Source organism: Saccopteryx bilineata, chromosome 3 (assembly GCF_036850765.1).
Source record: "Saccopteryx bilineata isolate mSacBil1 chromosome 3, mSacBil1_pri_phased_curated, whole genome shotgun sequence".
Taxonomy (NCBI): domain Eukaryota; kingdom Metazoa; phylum Chordata; class Mammalia; order Chiroptera; family Emballonuridae; genus Saccopteryx; species Saccopteryx bilineata.
The window spans coordinates 213,627,492-213,653,289 of record NC_089492.1 but is presented as its reverse complement, the minus strand read 5'-3'; the positions used below and the strand labels follow the sequence as shown (position 1 = coordinate 213,653,289).

At 35.2% G+C, this 25,798-nt stretch overlaps 1 protein-coding gene across 1 annotated transcript in view; it reads right to left on the bottom strand.

The window, feature by feature from the left end:
- COL24A1 (collagen type XXIV alpha 1 chain) overlaps positions 1-25,798 on the bottom strand; it is a 367,011-nt gene that overhangs the window by 98,403 nt on the left and 242,810 nt on the right. Inside the window, exons 30-38 of the mRNA XM_066264956.1 lie at positions 25,082-25,135; positions 24,421-24,465; positions 24,260-24,304; positions 15,184-15,237; positions 10,271-10,324; positions 4,183-4,236; positions 3,754-3,807; positions 2,424-2,477; positions 2,026-2,133 (exon numbers count right to left, since the gene is read on the bottom strand). Of these exons, the coding sequence (XP_066121053.1) occupies positions 2,026-2,133; positions 2,424-2,477; positions 3,754-3,807; positions 4,183-4,236; positions 10,271-10,324; positions 15,184-15,237; positions 24,260-24,304; positions 24,421-24,465; positions 25,082-25,135 (522 nt within the window). The remainder of the gene's footprint in view (positions 1-2,025; positions 2,134-2,423; positions 2,478-3,753; positions 3,808-4,182; positions 4,237-10,270; positions 10,325-15,183; positions 15,238-24,259; positions 24,305-24,420; positions 24,466-25,081; positions 25,136-25,798) is intronic.

Sequence of the window (25,798 nt, the reverse complement as noted above, 5' to 3'; positions counted from 1 at the left end):
TCCATGGATGTGGAGGGCTGACTATATATTTTTCTATGTCTTTTTATATAAGGTACTTGAGCATCTTAAAATGTGTGTGTGTGGGTACTGAAATAAATCTTCTATGGATATTGAGGAATTGTAGTTAAATTTTAGAAGTGTCAAAAGTTATATGTGAATTTTGGACTGCATGGGGTACGGGGGCAATCAGTGCCCTTACTCCCATATTGTTCAGGGTCAATTTTGCATTACAAGGATTATATATCATGATAAAGTGGGATTTATTTCAGGTATGAAAGGATGATTCAACATCCACAAATAAATCAATGTGATACATCATATTCATAAAATTAAAGATAAAACCACATAATCAATAGATGTAGAAAAAGCACTTGACGAAAGTCAATGACCCTTCATATAAGAACTCTTAAATTTGGTATAGAAGAAATACATTTCAGTATAATAAAGGCCAAATATGACAACCCTATAGCTAACTCATAGTCAAAGCTGAAAGGCTAAAAGCTTTTCTTCCAAGATTAGGAACAAGACAAGGGTTCCACTCTCATCACTCCTATTCAACATGTATTAGAACTCCTAACCAGAGAAGTTAGGCATGAAAAAAAAAAGTAAAAGATACCCGAATCAGAAAGGAAGAAGCAAAACTATCTCTGTTTGCAGATGACATAATCTTAAATATAGAAAACCTTTAAGTCTTCAATACAAAAACTGTTAAAATTAATAAATAATTTTGGTAAAATTTCAGGATAAAAATATCAAGCTAAAAAACTCCATCACATTTCTACACACTAACAATGAAAAAAATAAGACCTCATTTAAAACAGCATCAAAAACAATAAAATACTTAAAATCAATATAACCAAGGAGGTGAAAATTTATACACAGACAACTATAAGACGATGATGAAAGAATTGGAAGAAGACACAAATAAATGTAAAGAGATATCCTCTTCATAAAGAATATGATATTGTTAAAATGTTCATACTACCCAAAGCATCTATAGATTCAATACAGTCCCTATTAATATTCCAAGAGCATTTTTTTTTACAGAAATGGAAGAAAAAATTCTTAAAATTTGCATGGAACCACAAGAGACTTCCAAAAGCCAAAACAGTTTTGAGAGAGAACAAAGCTGAAGACATCATATTCCTATTTTCAAACTATATCAATATAAAACTATATTAATCAAAACAGCAATGGTACTGGCATTAAACAGAAATAGATCAATGGAAATGAATCAAGAGTGCAGATATATAATCAATATTAAAAATTGTATGGTATAAACACACACATAGATGGTTTATAGATAGAATGGAATATTATTCAGCCATGAAAAGAAGAAAATTTTGGCATTTGCAACAACATGGATAAACCTTGAAGGCATTATGCTGTTGAAATAAGTTAAAGACAAATACTGTATGATCTCATGTACATGTGTTAGCTAAAGAAACTGAATTCGTAGAAACAGAGTAGACTAGTGGTTGCTGGAGGCAGGGAGATGGGGGAAATGAGTGGAGGCAGGGGGTATAAACTTCTAGTTATAAGATGAATAAGTTCTGTGGATCTAATGTACAGCACGGTGACTATGTTGTATAATAATACTGTATTGTATAGTTGAAAGTAACTGAGAAAATCTTAAAAATTACCACTACACACACAAAAGGGTAACTATGTTTGGTGATGAATATGTTAACTAACCTTATTATGGTAATCATTTAGCAACATATACACATATAGAAAATCATTGTATTGTACACCTTAAACTTACATGTTATATGTTAATTATATTTCAATAGAGTGCAAGTATAAAGAGTTCAATGGCTGTGTGACACGTGGAAAGTTTTCTTTCTACCTTGGATGTTAGGTAGGTTGATAATCACTCTGGTTTGTCACTCTGTCAAGCTACAGTTCTACATCTCCAGTTACTCAATGCACATATCAGGGGCTCAGAAAGGGTGCTTGTGTCTGTGTGTACACACAGGGTACTGAGTTCACTGAATATTTAAAAATGAATTCAGCAGTACTCACCGGAGGACCCATTAGACCTGGCCCACCCAAGGGCCCTGCAGCCCCTGCTAAGCCTGTTTCTCCATTTTCTCCATCCTCTCCGGGAAGTCCCCTTCCTCCTGGATTCCCCTGTAACCCAGTAAAACTTTTAAGGAAGGGAAAATAGCAAAATAATTATGCCACATAATAAGCAGATTTTTGTTTAGAACATAAAAACAGTTATATGAAGGGTGAGGCAAAAGCAGGTTTATAGCTGTTTGCATAGAAAATAATACAATAATTAATAAATAATAATATAAGAATAAACTCTGTGTTTCATGAACTCACAATTGTAAGCCAACTTTCTCCCCACTCTGTACGGTATTTTAAAGATTTCACAAAACCTCTACCTTATACATAATATTAAAAGTATAATTTACCTTTAGCCCATCTTTCCCGTGGAGTCCGTCTTCCCCAGGAGCTCCTGGTTCTCCCTATTTTGTAGCAGAAACAGTCAGATCTATTATTTTGCTAAATAATTTTATTTTATTTATTTTTTGCTTCTGGTACCTATATAAAATAGCATTTGTGTACATTTATTCCTACTTCATTATTTATAAGAAGTATTTGACAGTATAATTAGCATGATTTAATTTTCCTGGAATAGCTCTAAAGATGATTTAAGGAGTCATAGTGTTGTAAATTCTGGTCTCGGGATATCAATAACCTTTAGATTATAAAAGGTAATATATATATCCATTTGGTAGCTTTGGAAATTTATACAGTTAGACTTCTGTTTCTGAGTTCAAGAACTGTAAACACCACACTTCATAAAATTATACTACTTTGCTGTACTAAATTGACATGAATTGATACAACTAATTCAGTTGAATTCAGTGTACCTGATTTTTAGTGTCTGTATTTTCACCTTTACAGAGGAGAAACAATGAGACCCTGGTACATCAAGAAGCTGTTTAATAGATACAGAACTTATAAGCATGTAGAGCCATGCTTTGTAAAGCTAATATAGCAACTGGCTCTCTTGCTACCTGAACTATTTAAAAATAAATTAATCACTGTGTCTTCACGGCTGTCCCACTCTTCCTGACACTTGCATTACTCTGATCCCACACTGCCTGCCCCATCCCCTGCAAAATAAAGGGGAAAACATAAAAGGAACTGGATGCAAAATATATCTCCTAACTTTGGCTTTCCGTAAACAAATGTCTCAAAATTATCTAGGGCACTGTTATCTTGGGGAAAAAACCACAGGTCAAATTAAAGGCTGTCTCTATTAGAATAACTTCTGTAAAATATCTAGTTACAACTATTCACTGTTATTTCCTTGAATGACCTTGCATGACTAGTTATTTTCTTTTTCTTTCTTTTTTAAACATAAATTACATTTCAATCTTTTGTCTGTCTTGTTATGTCAGGATCCTGAAAGTTGATCACTAGTATTTGTGAATTTCTTCCTAATGCTAACATTAATGACAATCTCAGTGACTCCACGTGATTGGCAGGGGTTCTGCAGAGTACATGTGACTGTGGAGAAGTATGTATGAAGTCAGGACTCTAAATATTACTAAATCACAATGTGAACAGAGTTTGGCACGCAGCTTTAAAATTATAAAATTATGCAATACAGATACACATTTTCTATAATGCACTAGAAAGGTTTATTATGCAGTTTTTGAAGTCTTTAGGCTAAGTTTTGTGTCTCTGAAACATGTGTGTGATTTATCAAAATGGTTTCTAGTAGATACTTACCCGTAACCCTGGTTCCCCAGCAACTCCAGCACTGCCTGCAGGTCCAGCATCTCCCTGAAGAAACAAAGGGGAAGAAAAAACTCTTTTCCATTAAAACTTCACGTTCAATATTTTTGGAGGACATATCATGAGGACTGGTGTTCTGAAACACTTGCCATTTTTTTCCTTTTTTACAGATTAATTTATTGATATTTTGCCCATTAGCTTTATTATTTATATCCTCTCTCATATATATAAATCTTTATACACATACACAGATAATATTTTTCTGGCAAAAATATTTTCTGGATCATTTGAGAACACTCTCCATTTTTATCTTCTGTCCTTCACCCACTTCAAGATGGTTTTGCCAAAATGTGTCCAATGTAGGGGATTCAGAGGTAAAAGTTTAGAGCCCCCCCCCATTTTACTGTCAAGGAAGGTTGTTACCTTTGCACCTGGCTCGCCTTGCAGACCAGATTCTCCCTCAATACCTGAAGGTCCCTACAAGAGAATGATTTGATACATCATTTGTACACATTAATTTCAAAGGCAATTAGAACCTCTTAAGATGGTAGTAATTTTTAGCCCAAGGTTGATCCATTATATATCCAGGTAATGATCTTTATAAACTTCATGGCATAAAACCAGATAATTTCTGGGACTTCAACAGTTCAAATGCCAGAAAGAAAAATAACCTGCAATCAAGATTTTTAAGACCAGTTTTTTCCAATTCTTCAACTTATTTTTCAATCCTTTGTCAATGACAAACTATCTCCCATTTCCTTTTCTAGTTTTCTATTTTCATACTCTTACTATTCCTGGTATTTTTTTCACTTTTTACTCTTCCCATCCATTTCTGGTAAGCTCTCTGGACACACTTCCTTAAAACATTCATTTTTTAATATTGGTTTTATAAAATACATCACACAAAGAAGATACAAATTTGTTCATATTATAAAAGATTTTATCAATCTATCTACGGCATTTTCTTCCACTTTCCTTTCATGAGTGGGTCCAGTTGAAAAGCTTTGTTTCCTTTCACCTTGAAAACATACAACTCCTGGTAACCACTGGCTGTGTCTAGGCCTGGATCTCCTACAATTGCTGTTGTATTCTTTTTTCTCTCTTGAAGATATTTATTTTGTTTTGAACATGCTAATGCACACCTTTCACACATACATACACATAATTATAAGCACATACATATGTGTTCTACAATTGCCATGTTTTTGGAGTGGAGGGATAGATTAAAGCATTCATTTGTAATAATATCTTGACCAAACATTTTCTTTTTGCTTTCTTTCTGGGGTTCCTCAATAGTTCTGATCCATGGGTGATAATCTTTCTTATAATTATTGTAGATTAAAATATTACTTATGTCATCATAGTATTTTCAATGAAAGTAAGACCAATTTTTCATTAGACTTAGCTTCTGCAATCTATATTCACTAAAAGAAAAAAGAACTGTATATGCACAACAGTACTAACAGACTTATAATGAAAAGCCCAGTACCATTCCTTAGAGGCAACTACTTTATAAAACAATTTTCGTTTTTAGTTCTTCTAGTGGTTACTTCTCTAAGCCAAAAGTTATACATTTGCTTCTTGATGTATCTCCTTGCTAAAGTTTTATTCCTTCATAATTCTTTTACCATTACTTTGTCAATTTCAAATAATTGTATTATTTAAATTTTTCTGTTGGTTATGTTTATGACTTCTCTACTGCTATGAGAGGCAGTACAGTACAGTACTTGAGCAGAGGGCTATGAAGTGAGGTGCCTGGGCTTCCGGTCTGCCTCAGAAATGACAGAATTTAATATCTCACTCTAAGATTAAGTTTCTCTCTTGAGAGAGAATTCTTTCAGGATTTCTTTCCTATCAATATTGCTTTTAATTTCATAGGCCTCCTCAAGTTCCTAATCGCTTTCAATCTTCAACTCCTTTGACTTCTTTTATTCCTTTCAGAGGCAAAATCCAATAGCTGATAGTCTGATTGTTGTGGTACCTTTTTTTTTTTAATTCATTAAATCCCCCTGTACATTTATATTCTCCATTGACTACTGCTGGAAAAAATTACACATTTGTGCAAATGGTATCATTACATGTTGAGAGGCACTGTGGCTAAGAGAATACGATGTGGAGATAGATTGCCTAAATTTACATGTAGTCTCTAACACTACTATTAGCTTCGCTCTTGAGCAAGATACTTAACCATTTTGTGCCTTAGTTTTCTTATCTGTAGAATGAGGATAACGACTGCATCTACCTCATGGGGTGTTGTGATGGTTCATTAATATAGCAAAGCACATAAGTACACTGGTCATATAGAAAGTGTTCCATAATCGTTAGCTATTATCTTCATCATCACCATTAACATAATGAAAATTCACTGTCTTCTTCTTCAGCTTGACTTTTAGTAAGGTATACATGCTCTTCAACTTGTCTTTTGTCATTTCCCTCTTCCATTATTGTCAACTACTGTTCTAATCAGCATGTTTTCCTCAATTAATCTACTCAACTCCCATGCCTTATCACAACAGAATTCTTGTCTCCCACTCTGTTAAAATAACTTCCAGTTATGAGGTATGACTTCTCTCAGCTTTCTTTAGGCTCAAGGGATGTGGGTTAGCATAGGTTACCAGCATTAGCTTTTGAGTTGGATATGGATTCAAAGCCCAACTCTGTTACTTGTTAGCTATTTATGTTGGGGTAGATTGGCAAACAATGATCTAAAAGCTCCCTAACATTCTTTTTTGGTCTCAGAAAATGATATTACCATCCATCCTGTTGCACAACAGGAATAATTTTTTTTCAAATTTTAAAAAAATATTTTATTTATTGATTTTTAGAGAGAGGGGAGAGAGAGAGAGAGAGAGAGAGAGAGAGAGAGAGAGAGAGGAGGGGGAGGAGCAGGAAGCATCAACTCCCATATGTGCCTTGACCAGGCAAGCCCAAGGTTTTGAACCGGCACCTTCAGTGTTCCAGGTCGACGCTTTATCCCACTGCGCCACCACAGGTGAGGCCATTGGAATAATTTTTTTACTTCTCTTTTCCCTTTACTTTTCATATTCCATAAATATGCAGGTTTATTGAACTTAGATAACAATCATTTCTCTAGTTGATCCTCGTATTTCCTTTTCTTTGTCTACTACTTTAGTTGAGATTGCCGTCATTCCTTGCCTGGTTGAAGGAAATAGCCTCTTAGTAGGTCTGTTTTCACTTTTGTCTTCCCAATGCATCCTCCTTGAAACTGTTGGAATTGTATTCCAAATACACAAATCTGACATTATCACTGCTTTGCTTATACACCACAATTACGACAGCACATAACATATAAAGTTCAAGTTTCTTAACAGAGTACATAAGACTTTTCATGATCTAATCATTTCTCTTTGACTTCATCTATTACCAATTCTTGCTTTGACTTTAAGCATCATTGAATCCATACTGTCTCATATTAGCATGCTTCTGCTCATGCTATCCCTTTTTCTGGAATTCCCTTATCTTTATTTCTTCTTTTCATATAGCTAAGACTTATTCATTCCTTAAAACTCATTTCATACCCTCTTCATATACAAAAACATTGCCTTTTTTCCTTAGCTGGGTGAGGTTAAGTGCTCTTAAATTGTCCTGTGACTATCTCCATCACTGTGTCTAACAGATTGTAATATAATGACCTTTTATATGATTATATTCTGTAATGGATTATAAACTCCTAGGGGAGTCAGGGAGCATATCACAGTCATCCTTTTATCCCCAGTGGATATAGTGCAGAGCAAAAAGCATGGCAAAATCATGTAAACAAAAATAGTCAACAAATTGGAACACACAGGGGAGGAGAAAAGCTTTAGTGGGATGTGGTTGAACACATCTGCAGAGGTTAGAGAATATAGAATATTATTTCCCATGTTAAAAATTGACATTTTATTAAAGGCTATACGAACTGTTAAAAAATTTCAAGGAGAGGAATGATAATGACAAAGATAAGCTAGCAACAAGTAGCTTAGAAATGATGGGAATTGAGGGAGACATGGGATAAAAGCAGACTAAAGTACTGGCAATAGTGATGAAAAGGAAAGGTTAGAGTTGAGATTTGGAGTGGGGAGGCCTTATTCAAAGGGGAAAGATGGCTGATTGGAGAAGACAAAGTAGGAAGAGGAGTCTAGGATGACTCAGTTTAAGATTAGTGGGCTAAAAGAGTTATCTTTCAGTGAGCTGGGAATAACAGAAGAAAGAACTGTGGGAAAGTAATGGGTTTGGATTAGATATTTTAAGTTTAAGATGTTTGTGGAATATCTAGGTACATATGGAAAAGCCAACAGAAAATCAACAGCTGGAGCTGAAGAGAGAGGCATGCATTAGAGCAGTGGTTCTCAACCTTTCTAATGCCGTGACCCCACAATACAGTTCCTCATGTTGCAGTGACCCCAAACCAAAAAATAATTTTGGTGGCTACTTCATAAATGTAATTTGCTACAGTTATAATTCGGAATGTAAATACCTGATGCGCATTATGTATTCTCATTGCTACAAATCAAACATAATTTAAACATAGTGATTAATCACAAAAACAATATTTAATTATATATTGAGAAATATTTATTACTAATGGACCTCCTTACCTAGTGTATTGGGGCTACCATTCTGTAAATAGCTGCTTAACTAATGGATCTGTTTTTTCCAGATTAGTGGCAAGTTTTCTATATAGAACAGTGTGAACTACATCATAGGATACACTGCAGTTTCTGCACAGCATGGTGTCTTTCAGGGCTCTTTCACACTATAAAGCAGCGGTTTCTGCAGTGGAATCCACATCTCATTTACTTTAATGGGAGACCCGTGGATTCCGCAGAAGAGAGATCCCCTGTACGGGGACTTCTATAGGAGGCAGATCTTTTACACTGCAGAATCCCGCACAGCAGATTCCTCAGTGTGAGGCCTCTTTCAGTCTACTGGGGGTGGTGGACTCCACCTTTGGAATTTTTCTGCTCTAGGAAAAGTTCTAGCATGAAAAAAATTAAGCAACATGCTCTATATTTGAGCGGAATCTGCTGCGGCCTCCCATTGACTTGAATAGGAGAGGAAGAAATGTGTCGGAAACTGTCATTTCTCCACCTCTTATTGAAATCAAAAGGAGGCTGCGGCGGATTGTGTGGTAACCTGAGATTCTCGGGAGCTCTCTTCCACAAAATCCGCAGCACTCCCAATGAAATCAATAGGAGGCGGATTCAATGCCTGAAACCACTGATTTCAGCAGTTTCTTCATTCAGAATATGGGAAAATAGTGGGAGATATGGGAGATAATTATACATTGGGGAACAGTGTGAACTACATCGTATAGTGGTCTCTTATAGTATAAGACCGATGTAGTTCACACTGTGTAAATGTATGGTGCTTTGTGTACTGTGTAATGATTACATAAAGCACCTTACACTTACATAGTATTGTGTGTATGGTGTGTGTACTGTTTTTACATTATTAACCTTTTTTACACCAGCAGGCTGTCTCGCAGGCTCTCTTGGCCCTCCGCCTCTTGCCTCTCCACTTCCTAGGCTTCTGTCCTCTGGCGCTTGCTGCACCCGCCCACTGATGACGTCAGCAAGCGCCAGACACACGTAATGTGCTATGGACGAACAACCACACTGCTATGGACTGTGGAACGTGTTCCCCCACCCCCTTCCCCCGCTTCCCCACCCCTTAGGCCCCGGAGGGATGATGCAATCATGTCTGTGCATGACCACAGGCATTCAGTTTGGAATGCAGGTCCATAACGGCGTGCGTTCAAGCTGAATAGCGCTGCTGCAGACGGTAGCGCGGCTTCTCAGCGGCTAAAGCCATTGGAAATATGTATTTTCCAATGGCTTTAGGCGACCCCTGTGTTTTGGTCATTCGACGGCCCGCCAGGGTCGCGACCCACAGGTTGAGATCCGCTGCATTAGAGCTAGCCAGCTGGGAGCTGCAGTCACACTGGTAATTAAAGTCTCTGTGACAGTGACTACTAAGCCGGGGAAGAGGAAGGACACTTCACACATGGATTGAGAAAGGCTAATCAGAGGTAAAGAGTGGAACCAAGAGACATTAGTTCCAAAGAAGCAAGAAAAGAGAAAATTTATGTCTAATTTATTTAGTGCTAAAGTGAATAAACAACAGAAATAGTAATTACATCTTATTACAACTGAGATTTACTATTCCAAAATATATCCTGGATAGGGGTCATGTCTCCATATTTTTCTATAAAAAACATAAAACATCTTAGAGTGAAGGGTTATCAAGTTAACTCTCAATTAGTTAAGGGAAAGTTTTATTTACTTTTTGTTCTGTTATTCAAATAAGCTGTTAAGAGGAAAACTTTATATATATAAAATTAGGTCCACACAAGTCATCTTGCTTTCAATGGAATTTTATGCTTGATTTTCTGAATATGAAACAAAACACTATAAAATTATTCTCCATAACACACATCTAATATATCAATTACATATTAAGGAATATTAAAGTATTAAATGAACTAACAAAAAGAGCCACAAAATACTACCTCAGCACCCATTTCTCCAGGAGGTCCAGCATCACCAGAAGGTCCTCGTGGTCCCTGTATTAAATAACATTTAAAATATGAGAATCAAAGTTTATTCTATATTTCAATTAACATATGTATCTAAATATGGAATTTATAAGATAGCACATGTAATATAACAATATGTTTATGTATTACTTTACTTTCTGTATAAACAAAATTATATCTTTTTTGATACGTGTTTTTTTTTTGTGAATAACAGTAAGGTATACTTGGATTCAAAAAAAAAAAAGTAAAGATAGTACCATTCATTCTTTCATTCCTTAATTTATTCATTCATGAATAAATACTTATCAATGCCTATTAAATATAAAATATTGTGCTAAGGAATTTAAAATGTTATTTAGTGAGTATGATAATTACAGATTTAAAATTCTGTAAAAATATATGACAAACAAAACAGCATTTTTGAAGAAGTAAATATTTGATATCCAATAAAATAAAATATGTTGGAGTTTTTTTTATGTCATACTTTATCACATTACTGAGTCCAGCTGAACAATTCCTCTGTTTTATATAAATGGATATAACAATGTTTACACAGGATAATCAATAAGGGCAATAAAACATATGTTGGGACCTTTATGGAAATCTTGGTCACTGTGATACTGAATACAGTAGTTTAAGGAAATAAACATTGAGTAATTAGCTTATTGGCTAAACATTAAATTGTTCAACCTAAAGGATCTTTTTAGTGTGCGGAAGTCATTTAACTGGCTAGAATTATTTTAGATAAATTAATATTTATTTAGCAACTAAAATATAATGTTATTTCTCCAGCCATCCAAAAAAGCTATTTGCAGTTTTTGATCTTTCTGGAAAGACAAAGGTGTTTTTTAGAGTCAGAAAATAACAAGATAAAATTTCCTATGAGGTTTTACTCCATCACAATTTTGTGAACACCTCATTTTTAAAATATGTTAATAATGGGGAGAAAAAATGTGGTACAATTGGTTGTCTTAAACTGCTTTTCTAAACTATTACAATAATCTTCATTTAAAAATATTTGAAAAGTATGGAGAGTACAAAAAAACAGATTAAGTCAAACACCATAAATATTCTTTCATGGTTCCTTTTAATTCTTTTGTGGAACCATACTTATAAACAACTCTATATCCCTCTGTTTTATCTCTTTTTTAAAAATTAAGTGAGAGGTGGGCAGGTAGGCAGATAGACTCCCACATGTACCTGACCAGGACCCACCTAGCAAGCCCACTAGGGGGCGATGCTCTGCCCATCTTGGGCATTGCTCCATTGCTCAGCAATCAGCTCTTCTTAGTGCCTGAGGCGAGGTCATGGAGCCATCCTCAGCACCTCAGGCCAACTTGCTTGAACCACTGATCCCTGGCTGTGGGAGGGGAAGCACTAATGTTTCAGTTTTGCATTGATTGGACTTTTTTTATATATGTAAATAGAATCTAGATTAGAGTTCAGCAAATACCTTTTCCTAAAGGGCCAGATAATAAGTATTTCAGGCTTGTGGATCATCTGGTCTCTGTCATATATGTCAACTTTGCTGTTGTAGCAAGAAAACAGCCATATATATATAAGTAAATGGTTGTAGATGGTTTCAACACAATTTTATTTACAAAAGCAAGTTACTAATCTGAGAGCTATCATTTGATTTAGATACATAGTTTGCCCACATACTTCTAAAGAAATCTAAGATTGTCATGAAGATTTTAAGAAAGGGTTTGGTTAGGACTGAACTCCTAAGTTATATATCTGATTTTCCTCTCACCTCTTGCCATCTCCTCTTCAGTTCATTCAACATTTATTAAATGTTGAATCTCTTCATATCTCAGATTTCAATCCTGTTCTCTTCCTCCTATATTCTCTCCTTAGGCCAATGACTCAATATTTTTAACTTCAGTAAATTCTTCTGCTCTGAGTTCCACATCTAATTGTCAACTTCACATTTTCTCAAAGGCATCTCTAATTGAGCATAGCTAAACTGAAACCTAGCTTTCTGTTGGTATTTCCAGTTCTGGTAAATGATATTATTATCTCATTAATTCTTCAGACCAGGAACTTAGAAATCATACTTCATGTATAGGAAGGATATCTATATCCTATTGATTTTATCTCCTTTTGAATCTTTTATATCTACAGATTTCTTTACTCTGCTAATCTAGAGGGTTCTATTATCTGTTACCTGGGTTATTGCAACAGAAAGCCATTCTTTTCTATTTGTGATCCCTCACAATTTGATCTCTACCTTGTTGTTTGAGTGATTTTAATAAAGCAATAATTGGGTAAAACTAATCCTATCCTTTCAATGACATCCCTTTGCTCTTAGGATAAAAATAGAAATCTTTGGAAACATGGCTCATAAAGCTGCAAGTGTTGTTTCCCCTTTCCATCCTCATCTTGCACTCAGTTTCTACCTGACTCTCTTGTGCCTGAGCCATGTTGGCCCTCTCTTATAGATCTTCAAATAAATACGTAGTGCTTCCTCCCAGGCTCATGACTTCTCTCTGAAATGGTGTTTTCCCATATCTACCTAAGTAACTACTATTCATCCTTAAATGAGATCCCTGCTCAAATACTCATCCTCATAAAAGCTTTTCCTACCCCTACATTAGGATAGTTTCTTTGTTGTACATTCTCTGAGAACTGAATTCCGATACTTCAGGGCATTTATTTCAGTTTTAAACTATCCATTTATCTCTGTTATTAATTAATATGTCCTTTTATCATTATACTGAAAAAAATTCCATGGTTACCACTATACTCTAAGTGCAGGTTCTTAATACATATATGTTGACTGAATAAATGAATGATGAATTACCCAAATTGCAATAATTGCATTGCAATGACTAAAGCAGTTTTGAATCTTGTCTGAGAAAAAGAGATAATACTAATAGGGGTTGGCTATAGAAAAGCTGTTATGCTCTATTTTAGTATTCTTGAAATATAAATATGTTTAAATATGTCTTCAGTGTCCTTCATTTTACCAATTTATTTCTATTCTTTTCTATGATTTGGTCACGCAGCTCAAATATATGAAACAAAGTTTTACTGTATCTACTATAAATTGATTTATGTTTTACTTATGAACCTCACTAACCCTATGACTTGAGTGTCAATTTTTAGGTGCTGTTATGCCATTTTGTCATTTATGGCTACAATAAAAAAATCTTTTTTTTGTATAAGGTCTCTGCTGTTGCCATAGCTTTTGAAACACTTATCTTTACTTAAATGTGTTCTTTATTATGTGTTAAATTATTATCATTCCACTTCACTTCATCTAATATCATTGGCTAAACAGTATACCTTTGGGATAGGATCTTTGGTCAATTCAGTTTAACAAACATTCATTAAATATTAATAGATAGAATATGCCAGACATTATATCAGAAAAGAAGACCGCAAAGGTAAAAAAAACAAAAGGTCTCTGACTTCAAGGAGCTACAGAATTTTTTTAGAAGAAAAAGCTGTTTAAGTAAATAATGCTAAAGAGAGTTGCATTATTTTTAATAAATATTAGAATTGGGAGGCAAGTTGAGAGATATAAAATGGGGAGAAAACTGAGAAGAATTTAGTTTGATAAAGTAACATATCTAAGAGTCTTCAAATAGAAAGAATTATATATATGATCAAATTTTTATTGTTTAGAGAGTTATATCATAGGTTAAATATATAAAGAAGAAAATAAATACAGATTGACAAGAATAACTCTTTGACTTTTAGAATTTACCACTTGCTATTAATCAAATAAATTATTATGCAAAGGCCATTTGTAAATGTTTGTGTCAATTGATGGATAAGAACAGCCCAGTAGTTTGAAAGACTATATATTGCATGTTACAGTATGTTATATCTCATACTATCCCAGAAGAATAACTTCATAGGCAAGAAAGAGTAAATTCTGAGAGAGTAGGTGTGACAAGGTCTTTCCTTTTTTTTGAGACAGAGACAGAGAGAGGGACAGATAGGGACAGACAGACAGGAAGGCAGAGAGATGAGAAGCATCAATTCTTCATTGTGGCACTTTAGTTGTTCATTTTGCTTTCTTTTATATGCCTTGACTGGGGAGCTACAGCAGATCGAGTGACCCCTTGCTCAAGACAGCAACCTTGGGATCAAGCTGGTAAGTCTCACTCAAACCAGATGAGCCTGCACTCAAGCTGGCAATCTCAGGGTTTTGAACCTGGGTCCTCTGCATCCCAGTCTGATGCTCTATCTACTGTGCCACCACCTGGTCTGGCACAAGGTCTTTCCTTTTCCCAATTTATTTTCCATGGAAACTCTGTAATAAAATTACATTTATCAAATTATGATATAAGTTTTTGTTTAAATGATGTACCAACATTTCTGTAACATTTACACATTTTGGCCAATCAGATGTTAAGTTTGGCTTTTCTCTATCATCTTTATTTATTCTTTTTATTAAATTTATTGGGGCGACATTGATTAATAGGATTATATGGGTGTCAAGTGTACATTTCTATGATCTTCACATTGCATTGTGTTCAATAGCACACTGGACTTTTATGTGGTCTTTCATATAGAGTTGGCCTCATAAATGTGATTGTGTGTGTGTGTGGCAGTGTTATTATTATTATACAAACAGCAAGCCATTCAGAAAGAAATTTTCTGAGATTCAATAAAACTTAGTTATCATTGTTGAAAAAAAAATATGTGAAGTTTGAACAGTTGTAGAAAAACAGAACCAAAGTTGATTATATAAAACGAGGAAGCACTAAAGACTATATTCGCAGTAAAATATTTGTTCTACAATACCTAATTAGGTGTCTGTTACAAATGCTGCTTTTAGAAACATACTGGCCTCAGCAGAAGGCAGCACTAACAGAAAGATAAATGTACATTATGAAAGAAATATAATTAGAAAAGTATAGAAATAAACTTACTGGTTCTCCTGCAGGTCCCCTGTCTCCTGTACTACCAGGGGATCCTTGTAAACCCTGCACAAACAAAGGCAAAACTTGAAGAAAAAGTGATGTTGAAAATGTTTTATTCAGTTCCCTTACCTCAGCTTTCTTACACAATCCCCCTGCCTGACTTTTCTGTCTACCTCTATTCTTTCCCCCCCATTTTCTGATATAATATGCATAAAATTTATTACTTTAACAACTTTTAAGTGTACAATTCGGTGGCATTAAACACATCTACACAGTTCTGTTACCATTACCCATCTATCTTTAGAATTTTTTATCTTTCTAGATTGAAACTCAATACACATTAAATAATTCCCTGTCCCTATTTCTATGGCAACCACCATTCTACTTTTGGCCTCTGAATTTGACTACTTTAGGTTCGTTATGTAAGTGGAATAATACACTATTTGTTCTGGTTTATTTCATGTAGTATAATGTCTTCAAGTTTCATCCATGTTGTAACATGTGTTAAGATTTCCTTTCTTTTTCAAGTTGAATAAAATTCTGCAATATTTATATACTACTTTTTGTATATGCATTTACCCACCAATGAATGTTTGGGATTTCTACCTTTTGGCTACTGTGAATAATGAGCCTATAAACATTGATGTACAAATATCTCTTTGAGCCCCTACTTTCAATACTTTTGGGTGTATACCTAAAAATAGAATTGATAGATTTTACGTTTAAATGTTTAAGGAGCCACCAAACTGTTTTCCAAAGCAGCCCCACAATTTAACATTCTCATCAGCAATGTACAAGGGTTCTGATTTCTCCACGTATTTGTCAACATTGGTTAATTTCTGTGTGTGTGTGTGTGTGTGTTTGTATTTTTCTTAAGTGAGAAGCAGGGAGGCAGAGAGATAGACTCCCACATGTGCCTGACCAGGATCCCCCCAGCAAGCCCACTAGGGAGTGATGCTCTGCTCATCTGGGGCCCCTGCTCCTTTGTAACCGGAGCCATTTTAGCACCTGAGGCGGAGGCCATGATGTTATCCTCAGCCCCTGGCCAACATGCTTCAGTCGAGCCTTGGCTGCAGGAAGGGAAAAGAGAGATAAAGAGGAAGAAGAGGGGGGAGGGTGGAGAAGCAGATAGTCACTTCTGTGTGCTCTGACCGGGAACTGAACCTAGGACATCCAGATGCTGGGCTGACGCTCTACTACTGAGCCAACAGGCCAGGGCCTCTTTTTTCTTTTTCTTATAATAACCATTCTAATGGGTAGTAAATGTTATCTCATTGTGGTTTTGATTTCATTTCTATAATGATATTATTGAGCATCTATATTATACTTATTGACCATCTGTATATCTTCTTTGGAGTAATGTCTATTCAAGTCCTTTGCCATTTTTTGGCCATATAAATATATTTTTTTGCTAAGTTTTAGGAGTTCTTTATATCCATATATGTTCTTATTTTAATTACAAATTTTATTTATTTATTTATTCATTTTAGAGAGGAGAGGGAGAGACAGAGAGAGAGAGAGAGAGAGAGAGAGAGACAGAGAGAGGAGAGACAGAGAGAGAAGGGGGGAGGAGCTGGAAGCATCAACTCCCATATGTGCCTTGACCAGGCAAGCCCAGGGTTTCAAACTGGTGACCTCAGCACTTCCAGGTCGACGCTTTATCCCACTGCGCCACCACAGGTCAGGTTCTATATATGTTCTTATATTTAATTCCTATCCTATCAAGTAACAAATAATTCTGCATAACTATTTTAAACTTGGATTTTTAATAACTTTAATACTAACATAAAAGTGTTTTTATCCAAAAATAATAAACTTGTAATGTGTTAATAAATATGACTTATGCCCTTAAAGCCTGGTATAGTATAAGAGTTTCAAGACCTAGTTGACCAAATTGGACTTCTCCAATGCCCTTCCATCCCCCACCTCATTTTTATATTATGCCACCTATGGTACCATAAAATTGAGTCTTAGAAATGGGGCTATATTTTAAACTGGTACATAAAACTCTAAGTCAAATTCCAAGTCCTCTTTGATTCTCCTAATCAAAGATTTACTGAGCATGTACTGTGTACTGAACACTGCTGACTATTGGTGATATATAAAATATTGCTCTTGTCTATTTGCAAGTTGCCTCTTCTACATCACTGACCTCAGGAAGCCTGGAACTGTACAGTGGATCACAATTATTATTTATCTTAAAATTAAAAGCTAAGAGAAAAATATTATTATCACTCAGAAGTAGAGCTATTTAAAAATTCCTAGCAATGTTCAATCTTCTAAGTTACAACCATCAATGCTATGTTTAGTTGTATATGGTTGTCCAGTTGAAGAAAGGAAGATATGTAAAATCATGGACTTCCATCTGACTAAGGCACTATTTCAGTCATAAAAATTATATGCTACTCATTATCCCAGGCCCCAGGCTCCTCAGTTCAGGGACAGAATCAACATAAGAGATCCCAACTGAAACATATAGCAAAAGTTTAGAATGGTAAAGAATGTCCTCCCAGTTTTCTTTGTAAAGTGTGTTTGCACACAATACCAAGCTTCATATATACTTTAAATGCTGTTAATGGTGCATAAAAGCTGTTTGGCAAACCTATGAAATAATTTAAATGTACTCTATTTTTTTTGAAATGAAGAAGCTGGCACAAAATAAAAATTCCCTTTAAGGCTTTTCAGAAACTACTAAAAATCCATTATCTGTATTAGAACTCCTTGCTCCATGACTTGAACTCAGGTTATTATGGTTGTTATTTATTGAAAACCTGTGCCAAAAAATAATAAACATCATTTCTTATAACCATGAAAAGTATTTCATTTGAAAGACAGGGAAATTGAGGTTCTGAGAGGTTAAATAATTTGTACAAAGTAAAAACAGTAAGTAGCAGAACCAACATTTGTCCTCCAATATGTCAGATACAATAATGCTATGCTCTATCACTATACCAAACTGCTTTCCACTGATTTCAGTGAGGAATCATTCAATGCCTTTTCCATTTTCAACAAATATGCAGAGCATCCTTAAAGACTTAAGAGAATAAACAAGGGGACATATACTCATTGTCTCCATGGCTACATTTGCACTGTAAGATCATGAAAACTGTGTGCATTATGCTCCATTCTCTGAAGAATGGAAAAGAATAGAGTTGATACTATATACTTTCTGTATTATAGGAATTATGAAATAAATGTTTCTCAAGTATTTTGAGTTGCTCCAGAGAAAATTTTATTTAAAGAGGAACTGTTAAGAGTTTCTACTTCTAATATTGACCAAGTAGCTTCTATCAAACCCAACTTATGTATGGATAACAATATACTCAGAACTATATATATATTAGAGAGAGGAGAGGGAGAGAAAGTAGGGGTGGGGGAATTGGAAAGCATCAACTCATAGTTGTTGCTTCTCATGTGCCTTGACCAGGCAAGCCCAGGGTTTCAAACTGGCGACTTCAGCATTCCAGGTCAATGCTCTATCCACTGAGCAACCACAGATCAGGCAGGACAAAAATATTTTTAAAAAAATGCACCCTCATGTTTATAGCAGCATTGTTCACAATAGTGAAGATCTGGAAACAGCCCAAGTATCAGTCAGTGGACGAGTGCATTAAAAAGTGTTGGTACATATATACTATGGAATACTACTCAGCCATAAGAAATGATGACATTGGATCATTTACAACAGGGGTCGGGAAACTTTTTGGCTAAGAGAGCCATGAACACCACATATTTTAAAATGTAATTCTGTGAGAGCCATACAATGACCCGGGTACGTTACTCATTATCCAGTAAAAATGTGGTGTTGTCCCGGAGGACAGCTGTGATTGGCTCTAGCCACCTGCAACCATGAACATGAGCGGTAGGAAATGAATGGATTGTAATACATGAGAATGTTTTATATTTTTAACTTTTTTTTTTATTAAAGGTTTGTCTGCGAGCCAGATGCAGCCATCAAAAGAGCCACATCTGGCTCGCGAGCCATAGGTTCCCGACCCCTGATTTACAACAACTTGGATGGACCTTGATAACATTATACTGAGTGAAATAAGTAAATCAGAAAAAACTAAGAACTATATGATTCCATACATAGGTGGGACATAAAAATTAGACTTGGAGACATGGACAAGAGGGTGGTGGTTACTGGTGGGTGAGGGGCAAAAAGAAAACCAGATAGAAGGTGACAGAAAACAATCTGACTTTGGATGATGGGTATGCAACATAATCAAATGTCAAAATAACCTGGAGATGTACCCTAATTTATCAATGTCACCCCATTAAAATAAAAAAATATATGAAGGCATTCAAGGAAGACAAAAAATAGGATAAACTAGAGCAGTGGGGGTTGTCTACACAGAAAAAGAGAATGTCACTAGGTGAGTTTCTGATTTTTTTTTTGTATTTTTCTGAAGCTGGAAACGGGGAGAGACAGTCAGACAGACTCCCACATGTGCCCGACCAGGATCCACCCGGCACGCCCACCGGGGGTGACGCTCTGCCCACCAGGGGCGATGCTCTGCCCCTCCAGGGCAACGCTCTGCCGGGACCAGAGCCACTCTAGCGCCTGGGGCAGAGGCCAAGGAGCCATCCCCAGCGCCCGGGCCATCTTTGCTCCAATGGAGCCTTGGCTGCGGGAGGGGAAGAGAGAGACAGAGAGGAAGGAGGGGGGGGTGTGGAGAAGCAAATGGGCACTTCTCCTGTATGCCCTGGCCAGGAATCGAACCGGGGTCCCCCGCACACCAGGTTGACGCTCTACCGCTGAGCCAACCGGCCAGGGCCGAGTTTCTGATTTTTAATGGCATTTAGTCAGAGGGTAAGCCATACAAAATGGCTTTAAAAAGCAAATAGAGACCTGTAGTCTTACTGGTATGGAGAACCAGAGGGAAGAATTTGGAGTGACTATAGCTCCTGAAAAGTGATGGAAGAAAGAGCCAGAGAAAGAAAGCCTCAAAATCTGAATACAAACTCTACTTAAATCTTTTGCTGACATTTGAAGTATATAATGGTAAGGCAGATTCCAAGCAGCCAAGCCAAGACTAAAAAAAACTGAACAGAGATTTTCACCTACCACAAAGCTTAGAGAATTTAAACTTTAAATCCAGAAAAATTAACTGCCAGCCAGATTTCTTAAAAAAAGAAATACTATTCAAAGGAATATAACAGAATTTGGAGTCTCAATAATGCATTATTCAAAATGTCCATGATATAATTCCAAATTATTGGACAGGAAACATTCCCATATTCATAAGAAATGACAATTCACGGAAACCTAATTTAAAATTACTCAGTTGTTAGCTTTATCACATAAGAATTTTCAAGTAGCTATCATAAATATACTCAGTAATATAAATATAAATATGCTTATGATAAATAGGAAATCTCAAAAAAAGAAATCACACCTGTCAACCCTAATGAAAATTACAGTAATATCTGATGTAGAACTTAAAAATACACTACCATAAATAAAATTTCACTCCATGGGCTTAACAAATGAGTGAAGATAGAGTGGCTTATCCAATTAAAAAAAGAAAACAGAAAAAAGATTGAAGCATAAATGTATAGAGCCTCAGGGATCTAAGAGATATGAAATGTTTAACATGTATTTAATTGGAATTTAAGAAAGAAAGGAGAGAGAAGAGACGGTAGAAAAAATATTTGAAAAAACAAAGTTGAAAAATTTCCAATTTACTGAAAACACCAATTTACACACACAAGAAGCTCATCAAACCTCAAGCTATATATATGCAAAGAAAATCCATCTAGGCACATCATAAACAAACTGATAAAAACCAAAGATAAAAAGAGTCTTGAAAGTAGCCAGATAAAACTATTACATTATATGAAAGGGAAAAATGATAAAGTAAGTGTGGACTTCTCATAAGAAATAATGGAGGTAAAAAAAATGAAATATCAACTTTTCAGTGTGAAATAAAAGCAAATAAAATAAAACTCTATCAACGCAGAATCCTATAACCAGTGAAAATAAAAAAAAATGAAGTAAATACATTCTCATAATCAAAAGTAGGAGAATTAATCACTAGCGGAGCTTGACTATAAGAAATCTAAAGGGCTCTGGCTGGATGGCTCAGTTGGTTAGAGCAATGCTGGATGCACAGAGTTCACCGGTTCGATCTCAGATCAAGGCACATGCAGAAACAAATTAATGTTCTTATCTCTCTCTCTCTCATCCTTCCTCCATATCAATTATTACACTAAGTGGAAATAGTTCAAATACTAGTTAAAAGGCACAGATGATCAGAATGAATATATAAAAAGACCCAAATATAAGACTCACTTTAAATATCAAGACACTATGGATTGAAAGTAAATGAAAGGAAAAGATATGCTATTGAAACAATAAGCATAAGAAAGCTGGAGAGACATACCAAATAGAATAGATGTCAAAACAAACAGTATTACCAGGAATAAAAAGCATTACCAGTGATATAGAGGAACATTTTGCAATGATAAAAAGATCAATTGATTAGGAAGAGATTATAATCATAAATGTGAATACTGTAAAAATTGAGTTTCAAAATACATTAAGCTAATTTTGACAAGATTAAAGAAAGGAATAGAGAAAAACAAAATCATAGATGGATATTCCCCCCAATCTCATCAACTGTAAAAATATCTAGATAACAGTAATGCATAAATTGTTATAGTTTGTATAAGACTTAGGAAACTAAAAACAGTTACTCAGGCTTTATCACCCTAATAACAGAATGGATCTGGCCTTTCTTATTGATTCTCCCTTTGAGACAGGATCTACATGTGGAAACAATTTTACCCATAGGCAAATATACTTCTCCTGGTTATCTGGGCTAGCAGAGTAAGTACTATATGTGCTACCAATTTCCATTTAATATCTAGCTTTAGAATTGTGACAATTTAAAGATGTCTATTTTACAGAGGAGGAAAATATGATCCGGAGAGCTAACCAATTCAACCAAAACTATCCATATAGCTAATATGAACATGCATTACTGCAACAAAGGTCAACCTGTCCTCCAATGTATCTTTCTATTTTATGGCAATGCCTGCTTGTTAACAGTGCATAAATGATTAGAGACATTGAGATTACTGTGTAGGATAAATAAATCTTTGGGGCTGTCTGAATTTCTTGTATCAATTGATATTAACTTCCTAAAGATCTCAAAAATCTATTTTATTTCAATAAAAAAGGAGACAATGTAGGTATAAAGCTAAGTAAACCTCAACAACTACATATTATAAACTCATGATTTAATATTTAACCCATGTCATACACTAAAGTAACTTGACTCTTCCAATTGTCTATGAAATTCGCTTGTCATAGCTATGGTTACAATAGTGGTTCTAGTAAGTTTTATGTTTGATTGAGAAAGTCAAATACCAAATTTTACATTTATCAAGAAATATCTTATAGGCTTGATGAACTTGACGAGCTCCAAGTTTCCCCACTAATTACAACATATGTTTACAGTGTATCAAACATGTAAACATTTGTTTACAGTGTAGCAAAATGGAAATAATATACCAAAACACCATTTACATTAATAGAACAGAAACTCAGATGATAAATATTAATAATCAAAGAATATTCTTTGGGGATTACATCAACTAATAATACAGCGTCACACGAAAGTTCTTCCCCTGGATAACATCATTTTTCTCTTTTAGATCTGACATTTTAGGTTTCACAACTGTCAGATATAATGCTATTATGAAAAAGAACAGGCAGGGGGCAGCAGAGTTCAAAGAGGAACAAGTATATGCGATGACATGAGTGACTATTACTATGGCAGCTGAAACATTTTTCTCTCCTCCTTTCTTGACTCTTCAGTTGTAGGTTATTTATATTATTATCAAATTCTATAACTTTTATTACATATTTATGTATATAAACAAATCAAATTTCATCATTTAAAATTATGATTCCCAATGAAAGTAACTAAATATACCCATACATTTAAGCGTATGTGCTCAAAATTATACATATGTAATACCACACATGTGCATGTCTGTGTGCATTATGTATATGCATCTTTCTTTTTTTATTAAATTTATTAGGGTTATACTATTTAATATAATTATACAGGCTACAGGTGCCCAGTTCTACAACAGATCTCTGTACGCTGTATTGTATATTCACTCCCCACCCCCACCCAAGTCAAGTTTTTGTTCATCACCATTTACGTCCCCATACTCTTCCATACCCACACCCATCTGGGCAGTCACCACTCTACTGCCCATGTCCATGAATATTCTTAGTTTTGCCCCAGTCAATGATGATAAAAACAATTGTATACGTCTGAAAAGATTTTTGACAATAGAAAAATATGTAGTATTATATAACATTAAAAACTCTTAGAACAGCCTGACCAGGTGGTGGCACAGTGGATAGGGCACCAAACTGGGACATGGAGGACCCAGGTTCCAAACCCTGAGGTTGCCAGCTTGAGCGCAGGCTCATCTGGTTTGAGCAAGGTTCACCAGCTTGAGCCCAAGGTCGCTGGCACATATGAGAAAGCAATCAATGAACAACTAAGGTGCTTCAATAAAGAATCAACGCTTCTCATTTCTCCCTTTTTGTCTGTTTTTCCCTATCTGCCCCTCTCTCTGCCTCTCTCTCTCTCTGTCACACACACACACAAAACAAAAATAAAAAACCCAACTCGTAGAGCAGTGCTGTGGGAAAGCATGATGCCACACATGGCTCCGCACTGCAAAGGTCTTAAAACCACGTTGAAATCAAATGAAACCAGGCAAGAAGCCTCAGAGAAGTTTCTTGTTATGTATGCTTTATTAATATTCCATTATGTTTATACAATATCACACAGTTTTATTTTGACATGGATTTTACAAAAAATCTAACCTATAACTAGGGTGAAGGAAAAGTAACAGTTATCAACCAAAGTTTATAGATAGGTATAACCAAGGCCCAAAACGAATAAGCAAGTTGCCCAAATTAAAATACTGGTCTAATGACTTTAGGAAGAAAAAAAACCTTATATTGTTAGTCTAAATACTAAATACTAAATGACAGTTGTGTCAGAGAATAAAATAGATAAAATTTGTTCACAGCTTATTTTTCATAACTTACTGGCTTCCCTTGAACTCCTCTCTCTCCAAGGTTTCCAGTCTTACCCTGCATAAGGAAGAAAACACCTGGTCAAGTAGCTTCTTCCCCAGATATTAACCACAAACCAGGAAAATGAAAGATTTTAAATGTTTATCTTTAATGTGAAATGTTTTACTACTTACAATAAGACCATAAGGTCCTCTTTTTCCTTGATCTCCTTTTTCACCCTAACAAAGTATCAATACCAAGTGAGTTAATAAATTAATAAATTATAGTGTTATACATGCTAGTACAGGGGTCGGGAACCTATGGCTTGCGAGCCAGATGTGGCTCTTTTGATGGCTGCATCTGGCTCGCAGACAAATCTTTAATAAAAATAATAATAACGTTAAAAATATAAAACATTCTCATGTATTACAATCCATTCATTTCCTACTGCTCATATTCATGATTGTGGGTGGCTGGAGCCAATCACAGCTGTTCTCCGGGACAACACCAAATTTTTATTGGATAATGAGTAACGTATCCGGGTTGTTGTATGGCTCTCATGGAATTACCTTTTAAAATATGTGGTGTTCATGGCTCTCTCAGCCAAAAAGGTTCCCAACCCCTGTGCTAGCATATACTCATATACAAAAAATTGGACACCATGTACATAGTTGTATATTAAAAAGAAAACGTTTCTGTGTGTGGTAAAAAATATTTTGTATGTTTTATATTTAGATTAAGAGAAAATTTAGAACAATACTTTTGTAAGGAAATGCATTACTGTTTAAACAGGTAGAATATGTAGGCTCAAAATAATTATATATGAAAAAATACTGGTCTTTTTTCAGTGATTACCTTGGCACCTTGTACACCTTGTTCCCCCGAGAGACCATCTGTTCCTCTTGGACCCTAGAGATGGAAAAAATATCTTGTTGTTAATTTAAAATAAAGACATTCTTTAGTTGACAAACTCTTTCTGCTTGTTTCTGTGCCATAACCATGGAAAAAAGACAGCTGGGTATATGGATGAACCTATTTGTATGAGAAAGCCAGTGTTTTCAAATTTTGAGGCCAAGCAGTATATCAGGTGACCACGAAAATGGCTCATTCAGTTGTTAAGGTGGTTAGAGTATAGGTTTGTTATTCAAGTATTTTGTTCATGTTATATTTTACTTAGCAGTTATTCAGGATTTATTCTACAAACAACTCTAAATTAAATTAATTTAAAAGTGCCTGGTTTGTTTGTCCAACAGTCTTTTTAGGTTTTATATTTTGAAACAGCACTCTTTTCACTTTATTAGAAAATGAGTGTTGACTTTATTGGACCCACTATGCACCTACTAGACAATACTTACTGGAAGATGACATGGGTACAAAAAGGGAGGGGGATGCTGCTGGGAATATTCATGTAAATTTAAAACTTCTCAGCTACCTTACTATCAATGTTTATTCAGTAATTACTTGTGAAGAAGCATTATCTGAAAAAGTTATTATCTAATAAAATGACAGTATATCTCTCCTTGTCTAAATTAGAATTGTCCTTGGATGATATGTAAGTCATTTTTAATGGAA